Here is a 23,636-nt window from a genome sequence, read left to right on the forward strand (position 1 = left end):
TTGCTGGAGTTGCTCCACCGATGTGTCCACAGACACAGTTGTCGTTTTTTCTTTTCCAGCAGGACTTGGCCCTCAGGGGAAAAGTACCAATGCCAGTTTAATGATTGTGGTTTCAATGTTTTTTATTAGCTAGAAAACTGGCCTGTACCCTAAAAAGAATCTATGGGATGCAGGAAGGTGAGACACCAGATCCAACAATGCAATGTTGGTATCAAAGCAACCTGAATTTTACACCTAAGGAGATCTAAAGGCTGATCATCTACATGCTATGTTGCATTGATGCAGCAATTAGTGCAAAAAAAGCTATGAGATTCACACTAATAATAATCTTTCTTTACAATTAGCTGCGCTAAACGTTTTAGAATCTATGTAACTAATTAATCAAAATTTACTCATCAATGAGTATGTCTCGGAAGTTATTTCCTTCTTTACTTATTGGCAAAAAATAATTTACTGGCTGAAAAACCAACTAACTTAAAAACATTTTGTAAATGAAGAGAAATGAACTCCAAGGAGTTCATGGCGAGCTGCAGCCTTTCATCTGTGTTTACACTGGAGTTTAAAAAGGTTGTGTTTTAAACTCCAGTTAGCATAAAAATACTTACTGATCAGCAATCTCAGTCTCATTTACTCTATCTCCTTTTTGGCAGCAGAAATGTGTTGTTTTTCCAGCTCATTCATCTCAAGGGCAGGATGGTAAACCCTCTCACAGCTGACTTCTGCTTGAACTGTGATTCACGTTGGCATGCTCGCAGAAACGACGGCCCACTGCGAGCTGTTTAAAGCAAACCGATGAAAGGATGTAAAAACCAAGATCTTTTACCTCCTCTTGGTCGAGCATCTGCTCCTTCAGCTTCTCTACCATCTGGCTCTGGTGGTTGATTTCATCGTCCTTCGGTGGAATAGAAACAGTTCATTTGTATGTTTTATGACTGCACACCAGAATCCTCTGGGCTCAGTGTGTGAACACAAGCATGTATTTACGACTTAGGCTCAAAGTTGTAAATACAGCTTTGGATTTTAAAAAGTAATTTAAAAAATAAAATGTTTGTAGATGTGTTATGGATAAATAAAATAAAATTAAGTCTTTAAACACAGAATGTAATATTAGAAACACATGCCTGTTTGGTTATTTTTTCTTGGTATCAAAGTTCAGAGATCGTCTGGATTGGACATTCCTAATTTCTTTTAGTTCTTGTTTCCAAGAAACCAAACTTTTGTGCAATCTTCAAAGGTGATGCTGATTTTCTCAGCAATATAATTTGCTTTATCAAAGTTAGTAACCATTGTAGCAAATGGTACAGTGTTGGTGGAAAAGACCAAAAGAAGACCTTAAAGGTTGAATAGTAAGGCCTGAGACAAAGTGAGAGATGCACCATTAATGTCACTTTTAGAAGCATCTTCTTTTTTTTTTTAACGCAAAGAAATTGCCAGGAATTTTATATCTTTAAGACCACAAAGAGCCGATGTAGGATGTCTGTTTTGTGTAAACACAACAAATCTCTTAAGTTTGAGACATTTTTACTTCGGAATAAATTATTAAAAAGAGTTGGGTGACTTTCTAAAGAATATGTAAAATGATCATGTCCTGAGCTGAAAATTAGGTAGGGGAAAAACAGTAAGTGTAAAAAAAAAAAAAAGAAAAATTCTTAAAAGACCTAACTCAAAAAGCATGATGAAGCTTTGATCAAGGCTGCTTAAGAAGTCAGGTTTCTTGGAAAGAAAACTTTGGAGAAATGAAAGAGAGGAACTAAATTCAGGAGTTCAGCACAGAATGGGATGTATATCGGAAAAATCAACAGCATCTAAACATCATGTACTTTATCCAGAAAAGTGCAAAGGCGAAGGAAAAAATATATAAATTTACTCAAAAATATTGGCAAAAACCATAAGTGTTGAACTTCAAACTAGACTCTACAAACTGTAAAATGCAATGTAAGAAAAATATGTTAATTTAAGTCTTAGCTTTTCAAAATAAATTACACAATTTTTGCCTCAGTGATATCCTTCACTAATAGCCGCTACTGTAAATAAATCACCCCTTAAATATTCTTCTAAATAATGCATGTATAATTTACTCTGTGTAGCTACAGTACATGCATGTTACTATATCTCACACAAGGTGTGTAATCAGCTCTGCATTCATTCTCAGACAATCCTTTTGCTGCAGTCATCACCTTATCATCCAGCTGCTTGTACAGCTTGCGGATCTCTTCCTCATATTTATGCCGCTCTTCCTCTGAGATGTGAACCACAATGGATGACGCTAAGGAGCAGGGGCTACAAGGAGTGCATGGGGTGCATGGGCTGCATAATTCAAGAGTTGGCTCTTCAAAATCCAGAGGCACAAAGGGGGCATCCTCAGATCCTTCACCCAGCTGTCCCAGCACATCATTCTCACCTATAGAGACAGAAGGAAAATATTTTTTGTCATTGAGCTGCCCTTCTCCTTCTCTCAACCAATGAATGCATAAAATGGGATTATGAAGTTTATCTTATTCGTGTTTCCTCTGAGTCCAATCAATTCAAATGTGAGATTTAAAATGGTTCTGTGTCAAGGGGAGGCATCTTCCTCAACACTGTCACCTAGCAATAGCTCAATTGACACAGTCACGATATTAATGAGAGAAAATGTCATGTGCTCTTTTTGCACAGCATTGTTAGCTGTCAGTGTGTACAAGATAAACTCTGATTTGGTGCAAAAGCTATTATAAGTCTGTCACAAATCTCAGAGGGCGAGGAGGGCCTAATAGGAAATACAAGTTTATCTTTCCGTTCAAGCTTAATTATGATATTCAAGATTCAAGATTTCTTTTAAAATACCAGAAAAACAGGGAGCTCAAAAAAGTGTTGAAATAGTTTAAGATATTTTGTTATGTCATGTAGTTAAGTCATTTCTTTTTAAATTAATGTACAAGTTACATCTTTAAATTGGGATATTGTGCATTTTCTAACCATATTCTAGCAAAATACAACCTGATATAAAACAAAGAAGGCAAAATGTTGAACTGTAATAACCATGAAAGATGCAAAAAGAATTATCTTTGTTTGTTTTATCATATCTCATATAACTACAAATCTATACTAGCGTCAAAACTAAAGTTTTGAGTCACTTATACAATGAGAAGGAAGACAGCAGGGTTATTTTACATCTATATATATATATATATATATATATATATATATATATATATATATATATATATATATATATATATATAATTTTAAGTCTTGAGCTGCTTTCTGTGAGTCACAGTTTAAATGTTAGTCAGATCAGCTCCTGTCTGTGAGGATTTATTATATAGCTGAAGTGAAGGTCAATTTAAATATACTTTGACGTTACATTTCTTAACACATAGTTCAACAGTCTCCCTGTTTAATATGTTCTTGCTTAACACACACACAAGGAACTCATTATACGTTTACTCAGGTCAGTCGGATCAGATGGGTAAAGACTGTGGGGAAACATTGTTTGTTTTTAATCATGTTTCACATGCACTTTATCTTGTCTGCAGTGAAATGGCAATCTACAGGAAACTGAAACCAGATAAATGTAAAACAAATCTGCAAGCAATTATAGAGATGCAGATCTAAGGGAAAAATAGAGGAGGACACGTTTTCCACTTTTACTATCGATCCAGAAACGGGTTTTTTTATTGATTGTTGTTAAAGCTAGCCAGACCAGACTGAGTCATGTTCTTGTTAGTCATTGTAAGTTTTCACTTTTGGGGAACTTCCATAAAACTCTGTAGGCACAATTCTGGATTCTGTTGTCTTTATATATGTCAGTTTTATTAACCCAGTCAGTATATTTTGCATTTTATTAAGTTGTAATTGCAGGTATCTCTTGCTAAGTTGTAATTTTTCTCTTTGTCTTGTTCTTTCATTCTTCTACTGAGGGATATAAAACATTCCTCAAGGACTGCTGTCCTGCCTGCAGTAGATAAATACCTGCACACATTCATTTAAATGAGCAGCAAAATCCTTCAGAATTTGGGGGTCATGCAGTGTGCTGAGACACAAACGCGCATATTCATAATATTGGTCTACATTTTTGAGAACTGTGACCTTAAAGCTGTTTTTTTATGTATATAACAAATCTTAGCTGAACTCGGCTCTCTCAGGCATCGTTAAATTGTGCTCTACTCACGAGTAACGGCTCTATAAACTGACTTTTTGAGTTAACTGTAGCAGTTATGTGGAAAAAATTAAGAAGGGTTTCCCTCGAAAGAGAGAGCGCATATTTGTAAGCATATGCAGTTGTCATTGTAAAAACCTGTTATTTATAATATGTATGCAGTGTAAATGTTTAATGAAAGAAAATGTTTATAATACCTTTGCAGTCACATATATAGAACCTGATCTCTCAAAGTGCATCATGTATTGCTGAACTTAGCACTGGGAATACTGGGAGAAGGCAAGGGAGATCTTTTTTGTTTTTTCAAAAATTATCTGTCTCATACTACTACTGTTTCAAAGCGTGTGAAAAAAGATGTGGTTTATAATCCAGAATTCTGCTGAAAACACTTCTACTGTGATTAAAGTGTTAAGGTGTCTTTGTACTGCGTGATTAAAACTTGATTGACTTTGATTTAACACTCCATTCTGGCAGAGACTCTGTTTTCAGAAAGCAAACTGAGTAAATATTCTTGTTCGAGACAGTTACTTCCTTTGGGCCAGTCTTGATTAAAGAGCACAGTAATGTAGTACAGGAGGAGGTCAACAGCATTCACCTAAGAGTCCCAAGTCAGAAATGTGAAGCGGTGAAAAGCCCTGTGGGAGGGAAACTGGGGCGAAGATTCTGTCAAAATGATCTATAAAATTCTATGAATTGTAAAGTGCTATCCAGAGAAAGAGAGTCTGAGGAACAATTAAGTGTGCAGCTACAGGAGGATGCCATAAAAGAAATTATTTCTGCTCATGAATGTTCAATAAAGATGTGTTACGGTTCATTAAAATGCAGGTCAAACCGCTGGGGGAAATTTTTTTGCAAGAAACAAAAGGCAGAAATTAGATCCATGGCTTGAATGTCAACTGATCACCACCGCTGAGTGCACTGACATTTGAAAAGTCCAACAGATAGGAGTAGATGCACATCACTGTGTGTGGGGGTGTGAAAAAAAGAAAATGCTGTTGTTTGTGTGTGTTGACATGTGAGAAAACCACTCCACGTTATGACTTTTCTGTAGAATAGGATGGTCAAGATGATTTAAACATAGAGATTCAGAAAGCAAATTCTGCTGCAATAATTTATCTAAGTACAATGTTATGAGAAATCCAATTACACAAAGTGTGCAAGTTTGAAAAAAAAACAAAAAACTAACAGAGATAGCCAAAAAGCAGTGTTTATGTGTTTTGGGCATGAGTCCAACAGCCGTTTTCCTCCTATATCTCTACTGACAGGTATTCGGATTAGATCAAATAAGGTTAAATCTCCTCTTACGTGGAGGGAAAAGCGATGCCTGTGGGTTGGTGAAAAATTCCTTCCTGTAAGTGAAATGCCGTCCAAGCATAAAAAGAGACAGGAACAGGGACATGTTCTGTACTCATTCTTCTCTGCAGGGCTTTTTTCAGCACTTCCGCCAGGTTTTCATCATGTCATATTTTTTAAATGGAAGACTGATTGAAGGTTCATCAGAAAAATAGAGCTGGTTTTAAAAATGACTGCCTCGAGAATAAGACAATGTAGAGGAATAAAGAAAAAGAGTAAAACGAATTGATAACATAGTAAATCTTATCTTCCGTCATTTAAATTGTTTCTAAGATATAAAAAGCATGTATTATTATTATATCATACCACAATAAAAGTGATTAAAATCTCAAGTGGATTTTAATCCATCCACTTGACCTTAAGTGCTAGAGCTGAGTTCCTTTTTAGGAAAGTTAAATTTTAAAGTCTTGGAAAAAGAAACTATTTGATCCCTTTCAAAAGTACTTTATCATGGGTCCTAGTCATTTTATCATTTTGTACTTTTGCAGCCTCTTGCATGGACATTGCAGAGACACCATGTATTTTATGGTGATTTTCTATTAATTTATCCTAGTTTGCTGCTTAGAAACTAACATCCACCTCCAGAAAGTTGCTTAGTTATTTTTGTTTGATCAACGACCTCTTATTCAACATCTCTCTTATTTATGAAGAATCAGTGAGTCCAAATGGAGTACAGAACAACAATCAATGAAGAGAATATAATGCAGGGGTGATATTTTTAAAAAAGTATATCCTATTTAATAAGTTATACATTTAAAGAATCTACAACAAAAACCAAATGTCTATATAGTTTGTTTTTCTCCTCAGTTTCTAACTCAATTATCCTGTTTTAGGTCAGTCAGGATCACCACAATTATTTTTAGTTGCTAAATGCCAGAGTAATGAGGGGGATTTTTTTTAACTATGTTTAAAATCGGAAGCTACACACATTAAAATTATTCTGCCTTTAACAAGTTGTGAAAGCACAAAGGATGCCATGACTTAATAGGATTTTTAGGTAACTGGGGGCAAAACTCTTGTTTTGGCGTTGAAGGAAATTCTTCCCTATGTGATAAAAAATAGTCAAGATATCAGGAAGAAGATCATTTTCTAATGATCCTGTCAAGATTTTCTGCAAGGAAATTAGCTACTATGTTTTCAATTAATTTGGTCAGCAGTAGGTTATATTAATAATAAATTTCAATCTCAGTCAAACTGAAGGGCCAAAACTACTCCATGAAGTCACTGTCATTTGCTTGTCTGAAAATATCAACATTTTACAAATTTCACATGAGACACAAACGCACCAGAAGGAATTTTCAATTTTTCTTTGCATACGTATGTCCAAATCATGATCAGTGGTAGAATTACCATTCCTCCAGCAATTCAGCTCAGCTTCAAGTCTTTGTATAGTTTCCTTCATCGATCTGTTCTTCTCTTTTTCCTTCTCGTACTTCTTTTTCCACTGCTCCGCTGTGAGCTCCAGATTCACTGTGACGGTATTTCTAATGGTCTTGGCTCTAATTAAAGGGGAGCGTGGAGAAGAAAAGGGCATCACAGACAGGAAAGGAGGGAGTGAGGAGCAAAGAGGTCGAAGGGACAAGGAACAGTAAAAAGAGAGGAACAACAAAGTGTGAGGGAACAGAGAAAATGTCTGCCTGCACAGTGAAAATTAGTTTGCATCCCATTAATTGCTATGCAAATTGGCTATGTGCAAACAATATTTGGTGTGCATAGTGTGTGTGAGAGCGTAACAGAGGACTGGTGATTCACATTGCATGAAATATTTACAATGAATCAATGCTACTATAAAAATCTTAAAAAGATTGAGTATGTTATTCTGCTGCTAGCACAAATGAAAGGCATTACTGGATGGAAGGATGTGCTCTTACTTAATTTCACACTGCAGCAAGAAAACAATGTGTTCTTATACAAGTACTTTGCACTGTTTGCAAGAAAAACATTCTTTTCAGCTCATTTATTTTCCAATTAGATCTTAGATAAAAGGAGCAAAATGAAGATAATCACATTGTTCTAAAAAAGTTCAACAGTAAGCATAATCCTATGAATTATTTGATTTGTATGCCTTTAAAAAAGAGAAAGAGCCCAAACTCTTCATAGTAAATTAGTCTTTAGAATTAGATGTCATTTGAAAAAACTTAAGAAAAAGCCAAGAGAGGATTTAGATAGACTTGAAGTCACTCTAATCTTATTACTTATAGTTTCAGTCTGATACCCCCGATCATAAATGTGATGTTAACTTAAGGTTTAGGGTTTAGGGTAGATTTGTATTGCAAGTTAGTTTTTAATTTGAACAAACATGTTTCTCTTCATACTAAGAGGTTGGAGCAGCCCAGTTTGGAGTCTCAGCCGAAACTAATGGATTAGAGTGGTGGCAGGAGACCTTCCAGCCATTTATACTACTCTTAGAATATTCTATTACATTCTGTATAAATGTGGAGCAGATAAAGAAAAAACAACACAGAATCTTGTGGACCACCAACCATACAGGACAAGAATGGGATCTGTAAAATCTTTAATGTCATCTTAATTCAGCAGCCAAATGTGTGACATTTGGATCCTGGTGTGTATTACTGCAAAATGATAATGCCAAATACACATCAAAAGCACTATTGAAAATAGTGCATGTCAGAAAACCAACCAATTTTAATAAACAAACCACAAAAGTGGAAAATTATCCAGCCAGAATCATTTTTGTGTTTTTTACATTTTACTGGCGGAAATTTATTCAATTAAATGTGGCAATGCATGTTTGTATTTTAGCATAAAGAAATAAGGATTAGAGGAAGAAACTACAGTCAGTGTGCAGGCCAAGAGAAAAGTTAGTATAACCCAGTTCATTGAATTGTGAAGCATCACAGGGTTTTGTTTTGCTTTGCACAGCAGTGCAGAGGTTCAGGAGTACCAAACACAGAGATCCATGTTACCGTTGGCCAAACATCAGCGTGGATTTGGTCTCTGCATCATTGTAGCTCGATGGAGAGCAACAGATAAACATGGTGGTGCGGCAGTTCCCACCCAGTGAGTCCTGCAGGATGCGAGTCATTTTGCTGTCACGGTACGGCACATGGGATTTCTGCGAAGAGACAAAAGCAGGAGAGAAGAAAAGGAATTCAAGATTGAAGAAAAAGACATCAGAACAGAGAAATGCAAAACAGGCCTTTCTTTGAAATATGAGTTTTTCACATGGGGGGAGAAGAAACACATAAAATACTGTTCTTTTGCAGCTGTGTTATTCAGAGTTGCACCAATTTAACCCTCTGAATGCATCTTTAAAGACTATGTCCTTGCTCAGTGAATAGGAAATGAAAACTCACATTTATTTCTATTAGATTAAAACAACATTTCAGACTGTCAGCCTTTTTCCATGTGGTTTATGAAGACTTCCCTGAGCCTTGAGCCTTACAATAAAAAAATAGTGAGTATACTAATTATAAGAAGGAGGCTTGGAAGGACCACAGAGTGGGTCAAATGGATCATATTAGCAGCTGTAGTAGCATAGAGAGTGATAGATGAGAGGAACAGAAGGCCACCAAACGTGTCACTGCAGCACACCAGAAAGACGAGTCACAACTCTTTCAGCAGTTTTACTCTTAGTATCAAAATTTAGCATTTCTATTTATTTAACACTGTATTCCTCTGTACCTCAGCCATCCAGAAGGCCATTATGTGACAAAGTTGTTCCTCACTAAGCCTTGCTTCATAAAACTTCATAAAATTGGATAGAATAGAAACAGAATTATGTTTTCTGATCAAATATAAAGATTTTAACTGTCTCTCAGTTCTGCTGGACAAGCATCCGGTCAGTTCTGCAGTGCTGTTCATCTTTGGACACAATCAGAGTTTTACAGTTAACTAACAACGGGTTATATTATATTCTAAATGAGCAAAATAAAATGATCTCCTTCAGAAATAATTCAACATGTATTCACAGCCATTCAGATGATGCTTCTTTTGAGCATAGCCTGTAAATAAAAGATGAAAGAGTCTCCGCTCACTGTTAAAAATGTGAAACTGTTTTTAAATCAGCAAATTAATTTCTGTAAAGTAATTATACAGGCTGTTATTATATGACAATAAATACACATAAATTACAATAAGACTCACTGATAATAAACCAACTCCCATATTTAAGGAATTAATGAATTCCTAATTTAATAATTCCGACTAATTCATTGCAGCCAGGATACATATTCTTCCAATGGCAAGCATGAGTTATCTGTTTAAAACAAATAATTAACAAGTCAAGCCTGAGGCAGCTGCTGACGGATTAAAGTGACTGCAGAGCTTTTCATTTTTCATCTTACCGTTCCTTCAGCCAAAGCAGAAATTACGTTCCCCAGAGCCGATAGGGACTTGTTGATGTTCTTGGCCTCATCCAGCACCGATCCCTCCGCACCTGTCTTACTGACCTGACACAAATACACAAACATGGACAAATTAGTTCATTAACTGTTTAATCCAGGCAAATGAAATCTGTTTTTAACATAATTATCACTTGAAAGTCTCTACACAACTTGTTTATTTTGGCTTTTATACAGTTATTAGGTTATAAAATACTACATTACTTTGCATAAGGCTGCCTCTTAGACATAATTTTATTTATGAAGGCCCTTAAAATCCTATGTTTCTGACTTTATTTGGCATTCAAGCATCTGAAGGAATTTTAGAGAGTATCTGAGAGGAGCTAGCGATATCTGTTAAAGACCGTCTTGCTTTTATGTGATGCTTCATTATCTTTTGGTTTTAATATTTTTGTATTTTCTTGATAGATTGTCACACTTATTTTGCCTTTTAAACACTCCATGCCTAATGAACTTGTTCCCAGTTTTCCCCACTGTAACCACAAATGTCACTGTCTTTGATTAGGATTTTATGTAATAAACTAGTATGAGAGCCTTCAGAAAACAGCTGTGTTTGTACTGAGATTAAGTCACACACGGATGGGCTCCAAGTACCAATTGGGTGACTTATGAGGAAATCAATCAATCAATCAATCAAATTTTATTTGTATAGCACATTTCAGCAGCAAGACATTTCAAAGTGCTTTACATCAAATCAAACACAGAAACACAATGAACAAAAGTTTTTATTTGCAGCTATACAAGAAGCAACACACTTCACATTTAAGTGTAAAAAAATGAAAACCATTAATGAATTTCTTTCCACTTCACAATCCGGCACAATTTTGTATTATTTTACCACATAAAACCCCTATAAAGTATTTATGACATTTGTAATTGCAACATTACCAAAATGAATGAATCCAAAGCTGATGAATACTTTTGTAACAACAAGAAGTTGTTTTTCTTATTATCACATGAATTTTCATATAACACTACGAATTAAAGTGCTTGCAAAATTATTTATTTCCATGAAATACTTGCTTCAGTGTGTTTTTTCAGGCTCATAATATTTGGTTATTAAGTCTATCAACTTAAAAAAAAACAACAACAAAAAAAACTTTATATGGCATTTAAGTCTGTTGTTAAATTTAATTGTATTAAGCATCTTCAGCAATTGGGCTCCAAATATATTATCCACCAGCTATTTTGGTGGTAGCTGTAATGGTGCTTAAGTAAGTTTGACTGCCTTATAGATCAATTGATCAGTGGTATAAAATCCTTTATTGTACTGGTATAACTACCGTGTTTCGATTGGTTGAAATCAATAAGAAACAGGAACCTAATGGGATGATTTTACAGAGAGTACACACATATTGGTTTGCATTCATTTTCTAATACCTGCTTGTTATAAAGAAATGCTACCAATAACAGCAGGTCAACATGAGGAGACATCTGCTTCAGCCAGAATGGGATTCAATAGGACTCCATTAATAAACGCCTCATAAGATAAAGTATACATATATTTTATTCAGATGAAATAATCCATCTTTTCAGCATAACTTTTTATAGACACCAAAGTAACATGTAACATCGTTTTAGCACTAATTTCCCAATAAATTTAAAGACCAAATATATAAATGAGGACAGTGTAAAGTGTTAAGAAGGGAAGATGATGTGAGATGCAGCTGGATTTTCTGAAGATTTCTCCAAGACGGTCAATCTTGAGTGTATTGTCAGGGGATCTAATTAGAGCTAGATGAAAAGAACCTTAATTACAAGAAAAATCTGCAGACTGTGAACATTCTTCCATTTTAGTTCAGTTGATAACATTTTGTCCTCAACCTCCATAAATTGGTAGAGCATAAATATTTCTTCATTGCCCCCCAGGGTTGACCAAGACAACAAACAGATGCACCATCAGCACTTAAATGTTACAAAACGCAGCCGTCAGCATTTGTCAATACCGTCCTATAGCTCTTCACTGCTCTTAGTATACACTGCCCCGTCTGTTACATTAGTCCCATAAACTCAAGACTATAAAAAACAGGGTAGATCTCATAGATAGGGGTCGTTGATGGCTGATTATATTTGAATCAAAGGGCAATGGCAATGGGGGAAGTTTGCAAAGACAGTAGTTGTAGTTGTGAAGCTCCTTAAAGGGCTCCCAGCTTAAAACAAGCAGGAGTGGCTCTTTAAAAACAGTAAAAAGGTACCAATCTTACATTTAGCAAAAACAAGAAGATAAGAAATTGAGAAGAGTAGGAGAGAAATTAAGACATTGGTAACTGAGGCAGATAAATTTAAATTAGACAGAAAAAAGTATGTTTGTTCAGATAGCAGGGTAAAACTAAGAATAGCAAACTTTGACATGGCTCCTCCTTTAGATTAAAATTGTATCCAGTTGTATCTAATTTTGTACCTCAGAATGTTTAGCTGAATAAATCATAGACAACAATTCTAGATAATGTATTACAAATGTGCATGGACGGAAGTCATTGTGTGCACATTTTATTCCCCAGTCATGTATCAAGTATATTTTATGCTTCTGAAAAATATTTATTTATTCATGTGCTGGATTATTCTGCATGTATTCATGAAGAGTGATAAAACAGGCTTCCTCATATACTTTAATATTCTTTTATGAACAAGTTTAGATGAGATAAGAAGGTGCAAGTTCAACATTCATGTCTTTGATTGATTATGCTGCATGTTTTATACTCTGTCTGCAGGACATGCCATGTTTCTTTGTTTGCTGTATCAATTCAGTCATCATCTACCTCCAGTGCATCCACCCCCCTTTGACATTAAATCTGGCTTACCTGAACCCGGAGGAAAGAACATCAACACAATCAACCTCTTCAAGTGCCATTGACCCTGATTATACTACACATATCCTTCAAGCTACAAAGGTTTGAATCTCGACACTGGAATTTCTTTGCTTGGAGAACGTTCTCCAAGCAACGTTCTCCAACGTTCTTCCTGTGCATGTATGGTACTCCCACTTTCCCCTATGCTATAATCCAGAAATCTGCAGGTTAGGTTAAAGAATCTCTCTGAATTGTGAGTGTGAAAGTTTGTTTCTTTGTTGCCCTATGAGGCATGCTGGTTGGAGATACATACTGTGCATTTTTGTTGGCATAATCCACTTGATGAAACAAAGGTTAGTTATTTTTTGCTAACAACGTCAAAAAGTTGTTTTCAAAAGCAGACTTCTGTGTTTTACATTAAAATTTTATCAGATTGTCACTGTGCCTGAATTATCTCACAAGGTTTAGTTTCAAAAAACAGATTATCAAAAGGTCAGTGCTAGTGATTACGGAAAAGCTTGGTTTTTATTGTGAGTAACTAATGATTCATATGTCAAATGTGGTAGTGGTGTTAAAATTTATAAGATGCATTTAAATTAACCTTTGTGATATTTTTAAATTTGGAGTTGTTTTGTTTTGGTCCACCTCTGCCTATTTGTTAACTTTAAAGGTAGTTTCTGTTTCAATAAAGTGAAGATACTAACAGTAGGTAGAATATTTTCTGGTGATAACCTTTTGAGATCCCCGCCTCAATAAAACAGGAATGTTTCTTTTAATATTTAAAAGAAAAAAACTTGCTTATTTCCTACCTTCTCACTCCCAGCAAGGTCAACCAGGTAGAGCTTCCCGCACAGTTTCTGCTCCGTTTCTACATTTTCTTGCTTGATGTTAATCAGGAAGATGCTGTGACTACGAGAACTATGCTCATTCATGTCTGCGCAAAAATATAAAGAAGAACAAGGTCAAAGAGCGTAGCCTTTTTTCAGAGTTTTAATTAATTACACTTTCTTTTCCACAAAAAGAATGAAGTTGATCAATCCCCACTCTGTACTTCACAAATCCTTCATTCACTGAAAAAAGTCCTGACATGAAATGTGTGACAGTTTGAATGTCAGACCATCAGGAAGATCAACGGAGTGACTCACTGGTGACAGCAACGTGACGGTTGGCCTTCCCCTCATCTATCACATCCATCACTTCTTCAGGACTGGTGACAAACCGTTCTGTGCAGCCCTAAATGTATTGCATTAGAAGACTACATTAATACACTCTTTGCTGTAACAAAGACATGTTCAAAATGGTGTATGCATAGATAAAAGTACACATATACTCAACTTATTCTATGTGCATATTAAACATGGCATGTTGGCAAAGTCTATTTTTAGTATTACCTTGAATTAGACACAAAATAAAGAAAGATGCATGACTTTGAGACAGCATCCTCAAACCATGTTGCAAGACTGTGAAATTTGCTGAGTGCTTGTTTGTTTGGAGACAGATTGAAACCAAACCAACAGTTAGTAAATATGCATGAGAAGATTGATGACACTCTTCATTCTATTTGATGCTGTAATGAAACAGCCAAATGATGCTTAACTGAGTCAATGGAAATAAAGTAAACAGTAGCTCTGTTTCTGTCAGCTGTTCAGGCAAAGTCAAAATATAGATGATTACAACTTCCAGCTCCTGGATATTAAAGTCATTCATCTCATTTGTAGAAGAAATGCAATGAATACATTTTTCACCATACTGTTGCCAAGCACACCCTGTTGTGTAAAAATCAACCAAATTAGGTGCAACCTCTAGATGCTGACACAGAATAACAACCCTAATTTTTTGTAAACCAAGAGATCATTCAGTAAAACCAAACATTGAATAATACTGTAGATGAAAACAACTTGCAAACTGATTTCATGAAAAATGTTATAATATTCTAGAGGCAAATAGGAATATTTTCCTATATTCAATAAAGAAAAAAGTAAGGAATCGTTAATTAATTTCAGTAACAAAATTTTGTAAGTAAGACACATCACATACTGTAGATTAATTACACTCAGACTGATCTTGTATAGCCCTTATGATGACCATAATTATGTTGCTTTTCTGCTTAGAGTTAATAAAGGTATGACATTTAAGATTAGAATATGAAGTCACACCAATTAGAAACTTAATGTGAGCCTAATGAAAATGCTGTTTAGTACTTGCTTGAAGGTTGATATTATCAGGAGGTACTTTTAGTCTGACAAACAGGCCTCATCATAAGCATATTGTAATTTATTAAATGTGACTGTGGATTTGCGAGCAGAGACGTGTAAACCACAAACATATTGAAAATTTCTCATTGGTCTGTGGGAAGTTTTTATCTTCTTTTATTAGCTTTAAAAAACTAAATGAATTAGTTTTTCACCAATTATTATTGATCTTGACTGTACAAAGGTATGAACTTGTGCTGTAGAACTTCTTTCTGTTTTTGTGCACTCTTCTTCAGATGAATACCTTTGTGCAATGAGATTGTTTTGAAACCTCCCTGCAAAATATGGCTTTAGCTAGAGGCTATATTGAGTGATGTAAAGAAAAAAGGCAGCAGAACCTTATCTTAGCTTCAGTGGGTTCATTCATTGGGAAATGTAACTTCAAGAACACTCAAACTAAATCAAAAGATCTTTCAAGAAAATATGAATGTAAGGGTACACACACTTATTTTTTTCAAAGTTTCCTCCCAACATTTTTTAGGTTTTTTAATTGAATGGCATTGGATTTGTAACATTAAAGATTGAAAAAGTCTAGAAATTATTTGTGCATTGTATCAGATTCTTGAATTTTAACAGGGGAGTATAGATATTTGAGAGCCAATGCAGTTGGAAATATTCAACAATAAACAAGCAACACAAACAAATCTGTAAAATCTATGTGAACATGTTTAGGATTTTATAAAAATGCGCCAACTATTCTGCCAGGAATTGGCCTGGTTTTGTTGATCAAGTCAAATATGGAGAAAAACTGATTCATTTTCTTTTCACCATTTTTGGGTTTTGAACACATCCACCAACAGCATGTACTTTGATGAATGCGTTTTGTAAAAACAGGAATAGTACTGGTGATCAATGCATCTATGGTGTTTAATGCATAAAAATGAGAGAAGTGAAAGAAATGCAGTAACAGTGCCTTACTAGTGCCGCACATTTCCCAAAATGCAAAAATAACATCCTCAACTTCAGTGTTACATCTTTCCCAGGGATGAATTTTGAGTCCTGAGGCAAATCATTAGCTGAAATAAACTTTTTAACATCAAAACACATTAACAAGGCCGGAACGTCTATGCAGCAATGTTGAATCACATCTGAAGCTGACTCACCTTCACATAGGGAACCCTGTATTTGTCTTCATGCACTGACAGGTTGGTTTTTGTCACTGCAATGACATGGAGGGAGAATAAGCAAAAAGGACAGCATTTCAGTCAAATAATTATATTTTTGTGCACATGAATTTAATGTGACCTGATCATTTCCCCTTCATATTTGTGAGTCAACGTCTACTTATGCAGTGTTAAAAAAACAACAACCTTGCAACAGTCTATGAATACTTTTAGATTTTAATGAATCTATTTCTGTCAATATCACTGAGAGGTTAAGTGGATGGTTCAGTGAACAAAACACAATATCTTTGCACAAGCTCACATTCATATTCCTGCATTTGTAATTTTTTAAAGAGTCCTGTTATGTTGATTATAATTAAGATTCAAAAGAATTATAGTGGATAAATCCCTGGATAATTTCTGAGAGTAAATATGCACGCTTTTATAACCCTGCACCATGTTTTTCCTCTCACAAATTCCCACTTGGGCTGTTTTCTTCACTCTTTTAATTCAACTTGCTTGTTTTGACTCTTTTGTAGCACCTAGTTTAAATGTTTCTTAGACTCTGTAAACCATTCTGCATACAGATGGAGGTTTTTACCATTGTTTAAAGGTCCATAAAAGATGTAACCACAGGAGTGGTGCCCATTGTTCTCCATCCAGCTCTACATCATTTGACTCTGAATGTATTTCTGAGTGATAAGACTATATGAGCTGCAGCACCTTCACACCATTACTGACTGAAGCAGATAAGCTGGAAATGTAAATTATTGCATACGGCTTTTAATTTTCTTGTTTCTAATTCAATGATCATTTAATTTAATCATTTTTTACAAATAATAGCCATATTTTTATCAATGAAAGAATTATAGATTTTCAGGTCTAATTTTCTGCAAAAAAAGGACAATTATAGATCAAAAGGTACATTTAAAACATAAATAAGCCAAGTTCATCTTGGATGTGCCCCATGATGCCTAAGAGACTAGCTTAAGGGTTTTGGTTTCTCTTCTGCAAAACAATTAACTATTTGACAAAAAGCATAAAGCATACCATCAAGGAGGTCACGGATTTTTTCCATGTAGATCTCAAAGTAGGAGACCTGTAAAGTCAAAACCATAAAACGATAGGTGAAATATAAAGAGCCAAGTAAAAAAATATTTTGACCTCTAGACTTTTCCCACATTCTATAGGAATAAACCACAAACTTTAATGTATTTTATCGGGATTTTATTCAAGGTTGACATAAAGTAGTGCACAACCATGAAGTGGAAGGAAAATGATACATGATTTTAATTTAATGTACATATATATTCAGTCCCCCTGGGCCTGTTCTTGGTCTCCGAGACTGATATTTCTGTCCATTCTTCGTTGGAGTACAGCTAAAGCTTAGTCATACTGGACAAAAAGCATCTGTGAAAAGTAATTTTCAATTCTTGCTGTGGATTCTCATTTGGAATTAGTTCTGAACTCCTGCTGACCCATTCTAACACATGGATACCTTTAATCTAAACCATTCCCTTGCAGCTCTAGCTGTATGTTTATAGTCTTTAAGCTGATGGAAGGGAAACCTTTGCCCCAGCCTCAAGTCGTCCGTTGTCTCTAACATGTAGGCGGACAGCTCTAGTCCTCACAGAAACACCTAAAACAACAGCTTCTGTTTATATAAACAACACATTTATATAGTATGAAGAAGACACTGGGGTAGTGCACCACCAGTTATGGAGAGATAAAATCTGATGCCTTATGTGCCACCTTTAGTTCTTACCCTTTTGCTACAACAGCTAAACAGTGTTGCAATAATCCAGCTTCCAGCAGTGAACTATAATCATTATCATCTTCATACCACAAGCTTGCATTATAACACTGTGATACATAGAAAATAATATGCAGAAATATACTTGTTTATGATGATTTATTGAGGTTAGTTAGAATTACATCAAAGACCCTGAAACTGAATCACCAATACGGACATCATTTTCCTCACACACGAACAGAAATGACTACAAAGCAACACAAACCTTTATATGAAACTCCAGGTTCTCATCCATGGCAAATATATGTTCAAAAATGTCCTGGGCGATCCGGGGAATGATTCCCATAGCCTGGGGATCATGAAGCTTCCCCTGCATGAGGCAAAATGACTCTATGAGTGTGAGTGTGTGTGTGTGAACAATTGGATAAGAGATAAGTCTGGGAGGAATTAGGCAGAGTATAGTAAAAGAAAGAGAACATAGAGGATTTTTTTAACTTGAAAAGGGCCAGGGCTGTTTCCCAGGGAAGGTTGTAAAAGACGACGGTTCCCACACATAGCTGGGATTGAGAGATAAAGGATGATGTCTGTGACGGAGGTGGATACACTGATATGATGGCGGGCAGAGGAGGAGATGACAAAAATCAAGGAGGAAAAAAAAGGAAGCTTATGTGCCTGTATGTGCCACCAGAGAAAGGTGCTCTTTTGAATTATTTAGGAATACTGCACCTCCATGGTGTGTGTTTTTCCCGAAGAGGTCTGCCCATAGGCAAATATAGTCCCATTGTATCCACCAAGTACATCTGAAATCAGAACAAAAGGAGGAAAACATGTCAGAGGAGTAGAAAAAGCTAAAAACATTGGTGAAAATCAAAAAGTGGCACCTAAATTCAGTCCAATCGACAAACAAAAACCGCAGCAATATCCAGAGAAAAACCAGTCTCTTTGAACTTTGCTCCTCATATAAACCATGAAGCATGTGGTATTTAAACTTGAGTGGATCCTGAACGACCTTAGTGGCTGCACACAATAAACAACAACTACCTGAAGCTTTTAGTATCACCAAGAGGGACTCGATGAGGTTTCAAGCAGTTATTGAAACATTATTCTCTCCATTCATATTGAGCTACGGCAAGAAAAAAAAAGAAACAAGACAAACACAACAATGTATCACAAGCTGAAGTAATAAAAAACTCACCTTGTTGAATGTCATACTGCTGACACAAGCCAATAAACCAGAGCAGTAAAAGCCAAACATAAAAAAAGCTAAAAAAGAAACATATCATGAATGGCTGGCTGCCACAGGTGAGCTGACCACAAACAAATCAGAAAAGCTTTGAGACGGAACCGTGCAGAACTCCTTTCCTCTCCTTCTCTACTGTCTCTGCAGTACTTTCAAGACACAGCAGCATGTCTTCCTTCACTTCCACACTGGTCAGAGTGACTCCATAGCAAAACAAAAGAATAAGGAGCTCAGTTGTTTCAGCAGGATATAAAGACAGCAGGAGATTTGAGACTTAAAACAAGAGATATCACTGCTGAGGATAACAGAGAGGAGAAGAGAAAGCACAGGAAGGAGAGACGATGCTTTCATACAGATGCATCTCAATAAAATAGCTCCAATAAATTTTCATGAGTGGGATTATTACTGGTGCTTGTGCATCTTTTTCTGCAACATTTTTCCTTCCAAGTAACTTTCCATTTATATGCATGAAGATTGCATTTTGTGAACAGTCAACCTCTTTTCAGGGCTTACCCACTGCACAACATTTTTTGAGTATATGTTGGTGGTCATAGATCTTTTTATTTGCGCTTTTTCCATTTTAGGATTTTTTTCTTAAAGATAATTCTTTGTTTTATTTTTTCTTCTTACAATGGGGAAAAAGCAATTTTATGTACTTTAGTGCCCAATAAAGAATTATTGTATTAAGATGCTAGAAAAATATTGTTTTTCTAAGCTTTTATGCTCCCCATTTTCCATCTTAACTCTGTCAAATTTGGCCCCTTCATCTTGTTAAATGCTTACCATGAATTTTCGCAGCCATGCACTGCAGCCCACGTTACCCCTTTTATTCCGTCTCTCATCAGCCTACATGGGAATCGTTCACTCTGTAAGTAATCTTGTGCAACAAATCAATCTTTTCTCATGCTCCATCCAGTTCACTGTAGTTTTGTGCTTTGAAGGGAAAGAATAAATTAAATCCTAACTAGGAAAAAAAGCATATGGAGAATGATGTGAAGTGAAAAAAAATTTGATGAGCTTGGGGGGAATGCATTTCATTTGACATAGAGCCTCTGGCATATACACAAGGTGAAAAATTATTATGCGACTTGCAGTTTTAAGGATTAATTTTATTGTTGGAAAAATAATGCTTACACTGAACACAAAATGTTACTAAATCTTAACCCTTTATGGTAAAGGTTCTGTTTTTTCTCAAAGAACAACTGCATCCAGGGTCTAACATTATAACACACAGGTATTGTCTACATGAAAATGTTATTGTTTATTCTCACTTTTCAAAGTAACACTAAATTAAATATATTTAGTTTCTCCAAAATGTTTTTTTTTTTCCAGAGGAGCAACCTCAACCTTTCTGAAGATAATGTCTTTACTCTACAAGTCTTTGAGTATGATATAAAGTTTTCCACAGAATTAAAACATGAAGCATGAACAGATTGCTCATGCTTCTTCACAGCACAGTAAGAAAGCCTTACAACCCATACTACAAATATGGGCCATTTGAATGTGGCCCATTTCTTCCACCACCCTCTGATACCACCAGAGGCATCACAGCTGCACATTCTTTTCTGACAGGTTGCTGTAATTCCCTATGAAAATGACCATTCTCATTCATTAATGAGAATGAGGGATTTCTATCAATGTTTCCATAATCTATAGGATGACTTTCTAGACAAGCAGAAAGAATCATTAAAAGTCCAAATTATGTGTGTTTTTCACAAATCACAAGGCCCAAAACCTAAACAGTCAGTGTTTTAAAATTCTAAACACCTGGTGAGTCTCCTTTTGTTCTTATCCCTCCTTCCTTCCTCTTTACTTCTAAATGCAATCAAAAGGAAATCAACATCTGAGATATATATATATATATATATATATATATATATATATATATATATCAGCTATATAAAACATAGCTGAGCTTATTTACAGTTTGGAGGTGTCTATGCCTATAGTCCCACTCAATAGAGAAGCAGACCGAACAATATCTATGTGGCAAAGGAATGAATCAGCTCAGTAGTTTTGGTGTGCACAGTATGAATTCTTAATTTGACCTGCTACTTAGGTTGCTTCCACCCCAGCATGAGCAGCAACCTCCTGATGAGGTTGTATCCTTGGCATTAGACAAGTTCATTTGCACTTGGGCCACATGTCATAGATAACCACTTCTCACCCAGGACTCCAATATCCTGCCATCTCAGCTGTGAGGAGGAGGAGCTGTGGATAATTCATCCATTCTGAAAACAGTCAGTAGATCTTATGAATTATTAATAGGGAATTAATTGTATTCTTCAAATGGAACAGAAGACTATGCCTAGACTCTGCAAAGCCTATAATGTTTAGCATTATTTTTTACATTGCAATGTATTCTGAATGGGGCATTAATGATTTCATCCTCCAGTAATGCCTTGCTTCAATTCTACTGGCACCAAAACGTTGCTTCTGCAGGAACCAGGGCTATATAACATTGCTGTAGAAATCTACTCCAGAAAAATATATCAGGAGTTATTCCAATTACTGGTAAAGTATTTCCAGCAATTGAGTGTTAATACTCAAAATCAGTAATAAACGCAGCAAACTTTGTTGGAAAAGATCAATTAAGTGAAGCTAAGGCTATAACATTTATATTCTAAGATACAAAATGCCTAGTTTAAGTTTTAGAAAAGCAGTTCAGTCTACTACTACTACTGTGAATTTAGTTCAATGTTTGTTTAATCATCTTTTTGGACATGTTTCTGGCTTCCATTTTATAAAGAAAATGCTGCCTTTTATCAATTCCTGATCTGTTTGAATTTACTCTCTGTTACTCCTCATGTTGTCTGATAATTAGTTGACAAAGAGCTTGATAGAGTGTGTTAATCACTTGTTAGGGCACACCCACCTTCATTAAAAAAATGTCATCCCACCTGCAAGCAATTAAGCCCAAGGCCTGTTCAAGGTTAAACGATGTTGTTCAGGATGATGTTATAGGAAACTATATTAGGATTCTTTTAAAATAAAACTGGCCGTGTCTTTAGAATTACGATATAGCATGCATAATTTTAATCTGTTTACCTTTATAATTCTCTACACTCATGCATCCAGGCTGTGTGACTAAAAAGTGAAAAAAGGTTTCCTGCTGCCTGCAAAAAGATGCTGCTGCTGCTGCTGCTGCCTGCATCAGCAATAGAGGTGCAGACTAGCAAAGCCAACACAGAGATCAAGAATGTGTGGGAGATGCTAATTTAAGGTCTGCTGTCTTGTTCTTTTGGTACTTGTATGTTTTTTTGAACCTTAAAGAGTAAATGCACAACATTTAGGTGACTCACCTCTGACAATCTGTTTGGCACAGGCGTTGTAGACTTGTTCCTGAGTGATATTAGTGGGGAAGACCTGGTCATACACGTAGGACTTCCCCTGTGGAGCGCAAAATAAACATTGTCAGCTATGACAGAGACAGTTTGATGAGAGTCTCCAGTGAGTTTCAATAAAAGAAACATCCTAGAAGATTTGCAAACAGACATTTATTAGAAATACCATATGTTTTTCACATGACTTTTACTGCCAAATGATAGTGTGTTGTAAACAAATGTGTCAGAAGAGAAACCACCACTTTTACTCAGAGTGAGCTTGCTTTATGGAGGCTGTTTCAATGTATTGTGCAAGGTCTCAGTAAATTGTTTCATTCTACAAGACATAGCATGAATGTCCACCTATATTTTATACAGTGTATGTTTTGATTTGAGTGCTACTGGGTGAAACTTTAAGTAAAGACTGTTCGACCTGAAGACAGTCAGTCTGACAGAGAATCACTCTGTGGTAAAGCCATTAGAGGCAGTGCTGAAAAGCTTCAAGAGTGAACCGATGCATTGAAGAGAAGAAATGGGTTGAGGGAGGAGAGCAGAGGAGTGTAAATGCAGAGAGGGCAGATGAAAACAGATGACCTGAAACCAGACTCTGCATGCAAGAAAGACAGCATGAGGCAAAAGAGAAAAAGAAAGAAAGAGTTGCTTATTGAATTATTTAGACTCGCGGCCAGAAATCCAGTGTATTTGTTAGAGAGGAACTACAAAAATTATGTGAGTAGCAGTTTATTTCTCATTTAATAGCTACAGCTAGAAAACACATTCAAAACCCTTGATCTTTATAACATTACAGCCATTACCACTTCAGATTTTGTGTTTGGAAATGGATGTGACAGACCAACACGAAGCAGTAGAAAGTCAAATCTATAAAACAATTCCCAGCATTTTCAGTCATTAAACAATAAGCCTCATATATCATCATCATCCAAAGCACATCTAGCAACCTGTTGGATAAAATCAATTTTTTACTGAAAAAAAAGTAAAAGTAAAGAAAGATTTCCAAAAAAGTTGGGAGAAAACGAGACATTTTTGAAGGTATGTCACTATCTTTGTCCGCAATTCTTCAAAGGGGCTGCAACACTATCTGTGTGCATTGTCAACCTTTTAGTAAGGCACAGAGGAAGAGTAAAAGGTCAAAGCTGATGCACCCGGCTGCAGAGTAAAAAAAAAAAATAAATCCACTTTGTGTGAAAGACAGGCACCACTCCAAGTAATAATGCTTTTATTTGAAAGCACACAGTAATACGGCTCTACAATGACTCTGCTTAGACAGCATGACAAAGAAAAAAACACCAGTGGATCAATA

The 23,636-nt window shown here is 35.7% G+C and overlaps 1 protein-coding gene across 4 annotated transcripts in view; it reads right to left on the bottom strand.

The window, feature by feature from the left end:
- The window catches only part of kif5ab (kinesin family member 5A, b), an 80,789-nt gene that overhangs the window by 30,008 nt on the left and 27,145 nt on the right, over positions 1–23,636 (bottom strand). For all 4 annotated transcript variants that reach the window (XR_006371206.1, XM_044122928.1, XM_044122929.1 and 1 more), the window contains exons 2-13: positions 22,295–22,382; positions 18,479–18,552; positions 18,018–18,122; positions 17,050–17,098; positions 16,000–16,055; positions 13,790–13,877; positions 13,454–13,578; positions 9,799–9,903; positions 8,419–8,567; positions 6,842–6,990; positions 2,178–2,401; positions 824–892 (exon numbers count right to left, since the gene is read on the bottom strand). Coding sequence is in view for 3 of the 4 variants with exons in the window: in XM_044122928.1 (XP_043978863.1) it covers positions 824–892; positions 2,178–2,401; positions 6,842–6,990; positions 8,419–8,567; positions 9,799–9,903; positions 13,454–13,578; positions 13,790–13,877; positions 16,000–16,055; positions 17,050–17,098; positions 18,018–18,122; positions 18,479–18,552; positions 22,295–22,382 (1,281 nt within the window). In the remaining variant the exon portion in view is untranslated. The remainder of the gene's footprint in view (positions 1–823; positions 893–2,177; positions 2,402–6,841; positions 6,991–8,418; positions 8,568–9,798; positions 9,904–13,453; positions 13,579–13,789; positions 13,878–15,999; positions 16,056–17,049; positions 17,099–18,017; positions 18,123–18,478; positions 18,553–22,294; positions 22,383–23,636) is intronic.

Source organism: Gambusia affinis, linkage group LG07 (genome assembly GCF_019740435.1).
Source record: "Gambusia affinis linkage group LG07, SWU_Gaff_1.0, whole genome shotgun sequence".
Classification (NCBI taxonomy): Eukaryota; Metazoa; Chordata; class Actinopteri; order Cyprinodontiformes; family Poeciliidae; genus Gambusia; species Gambusia affinis.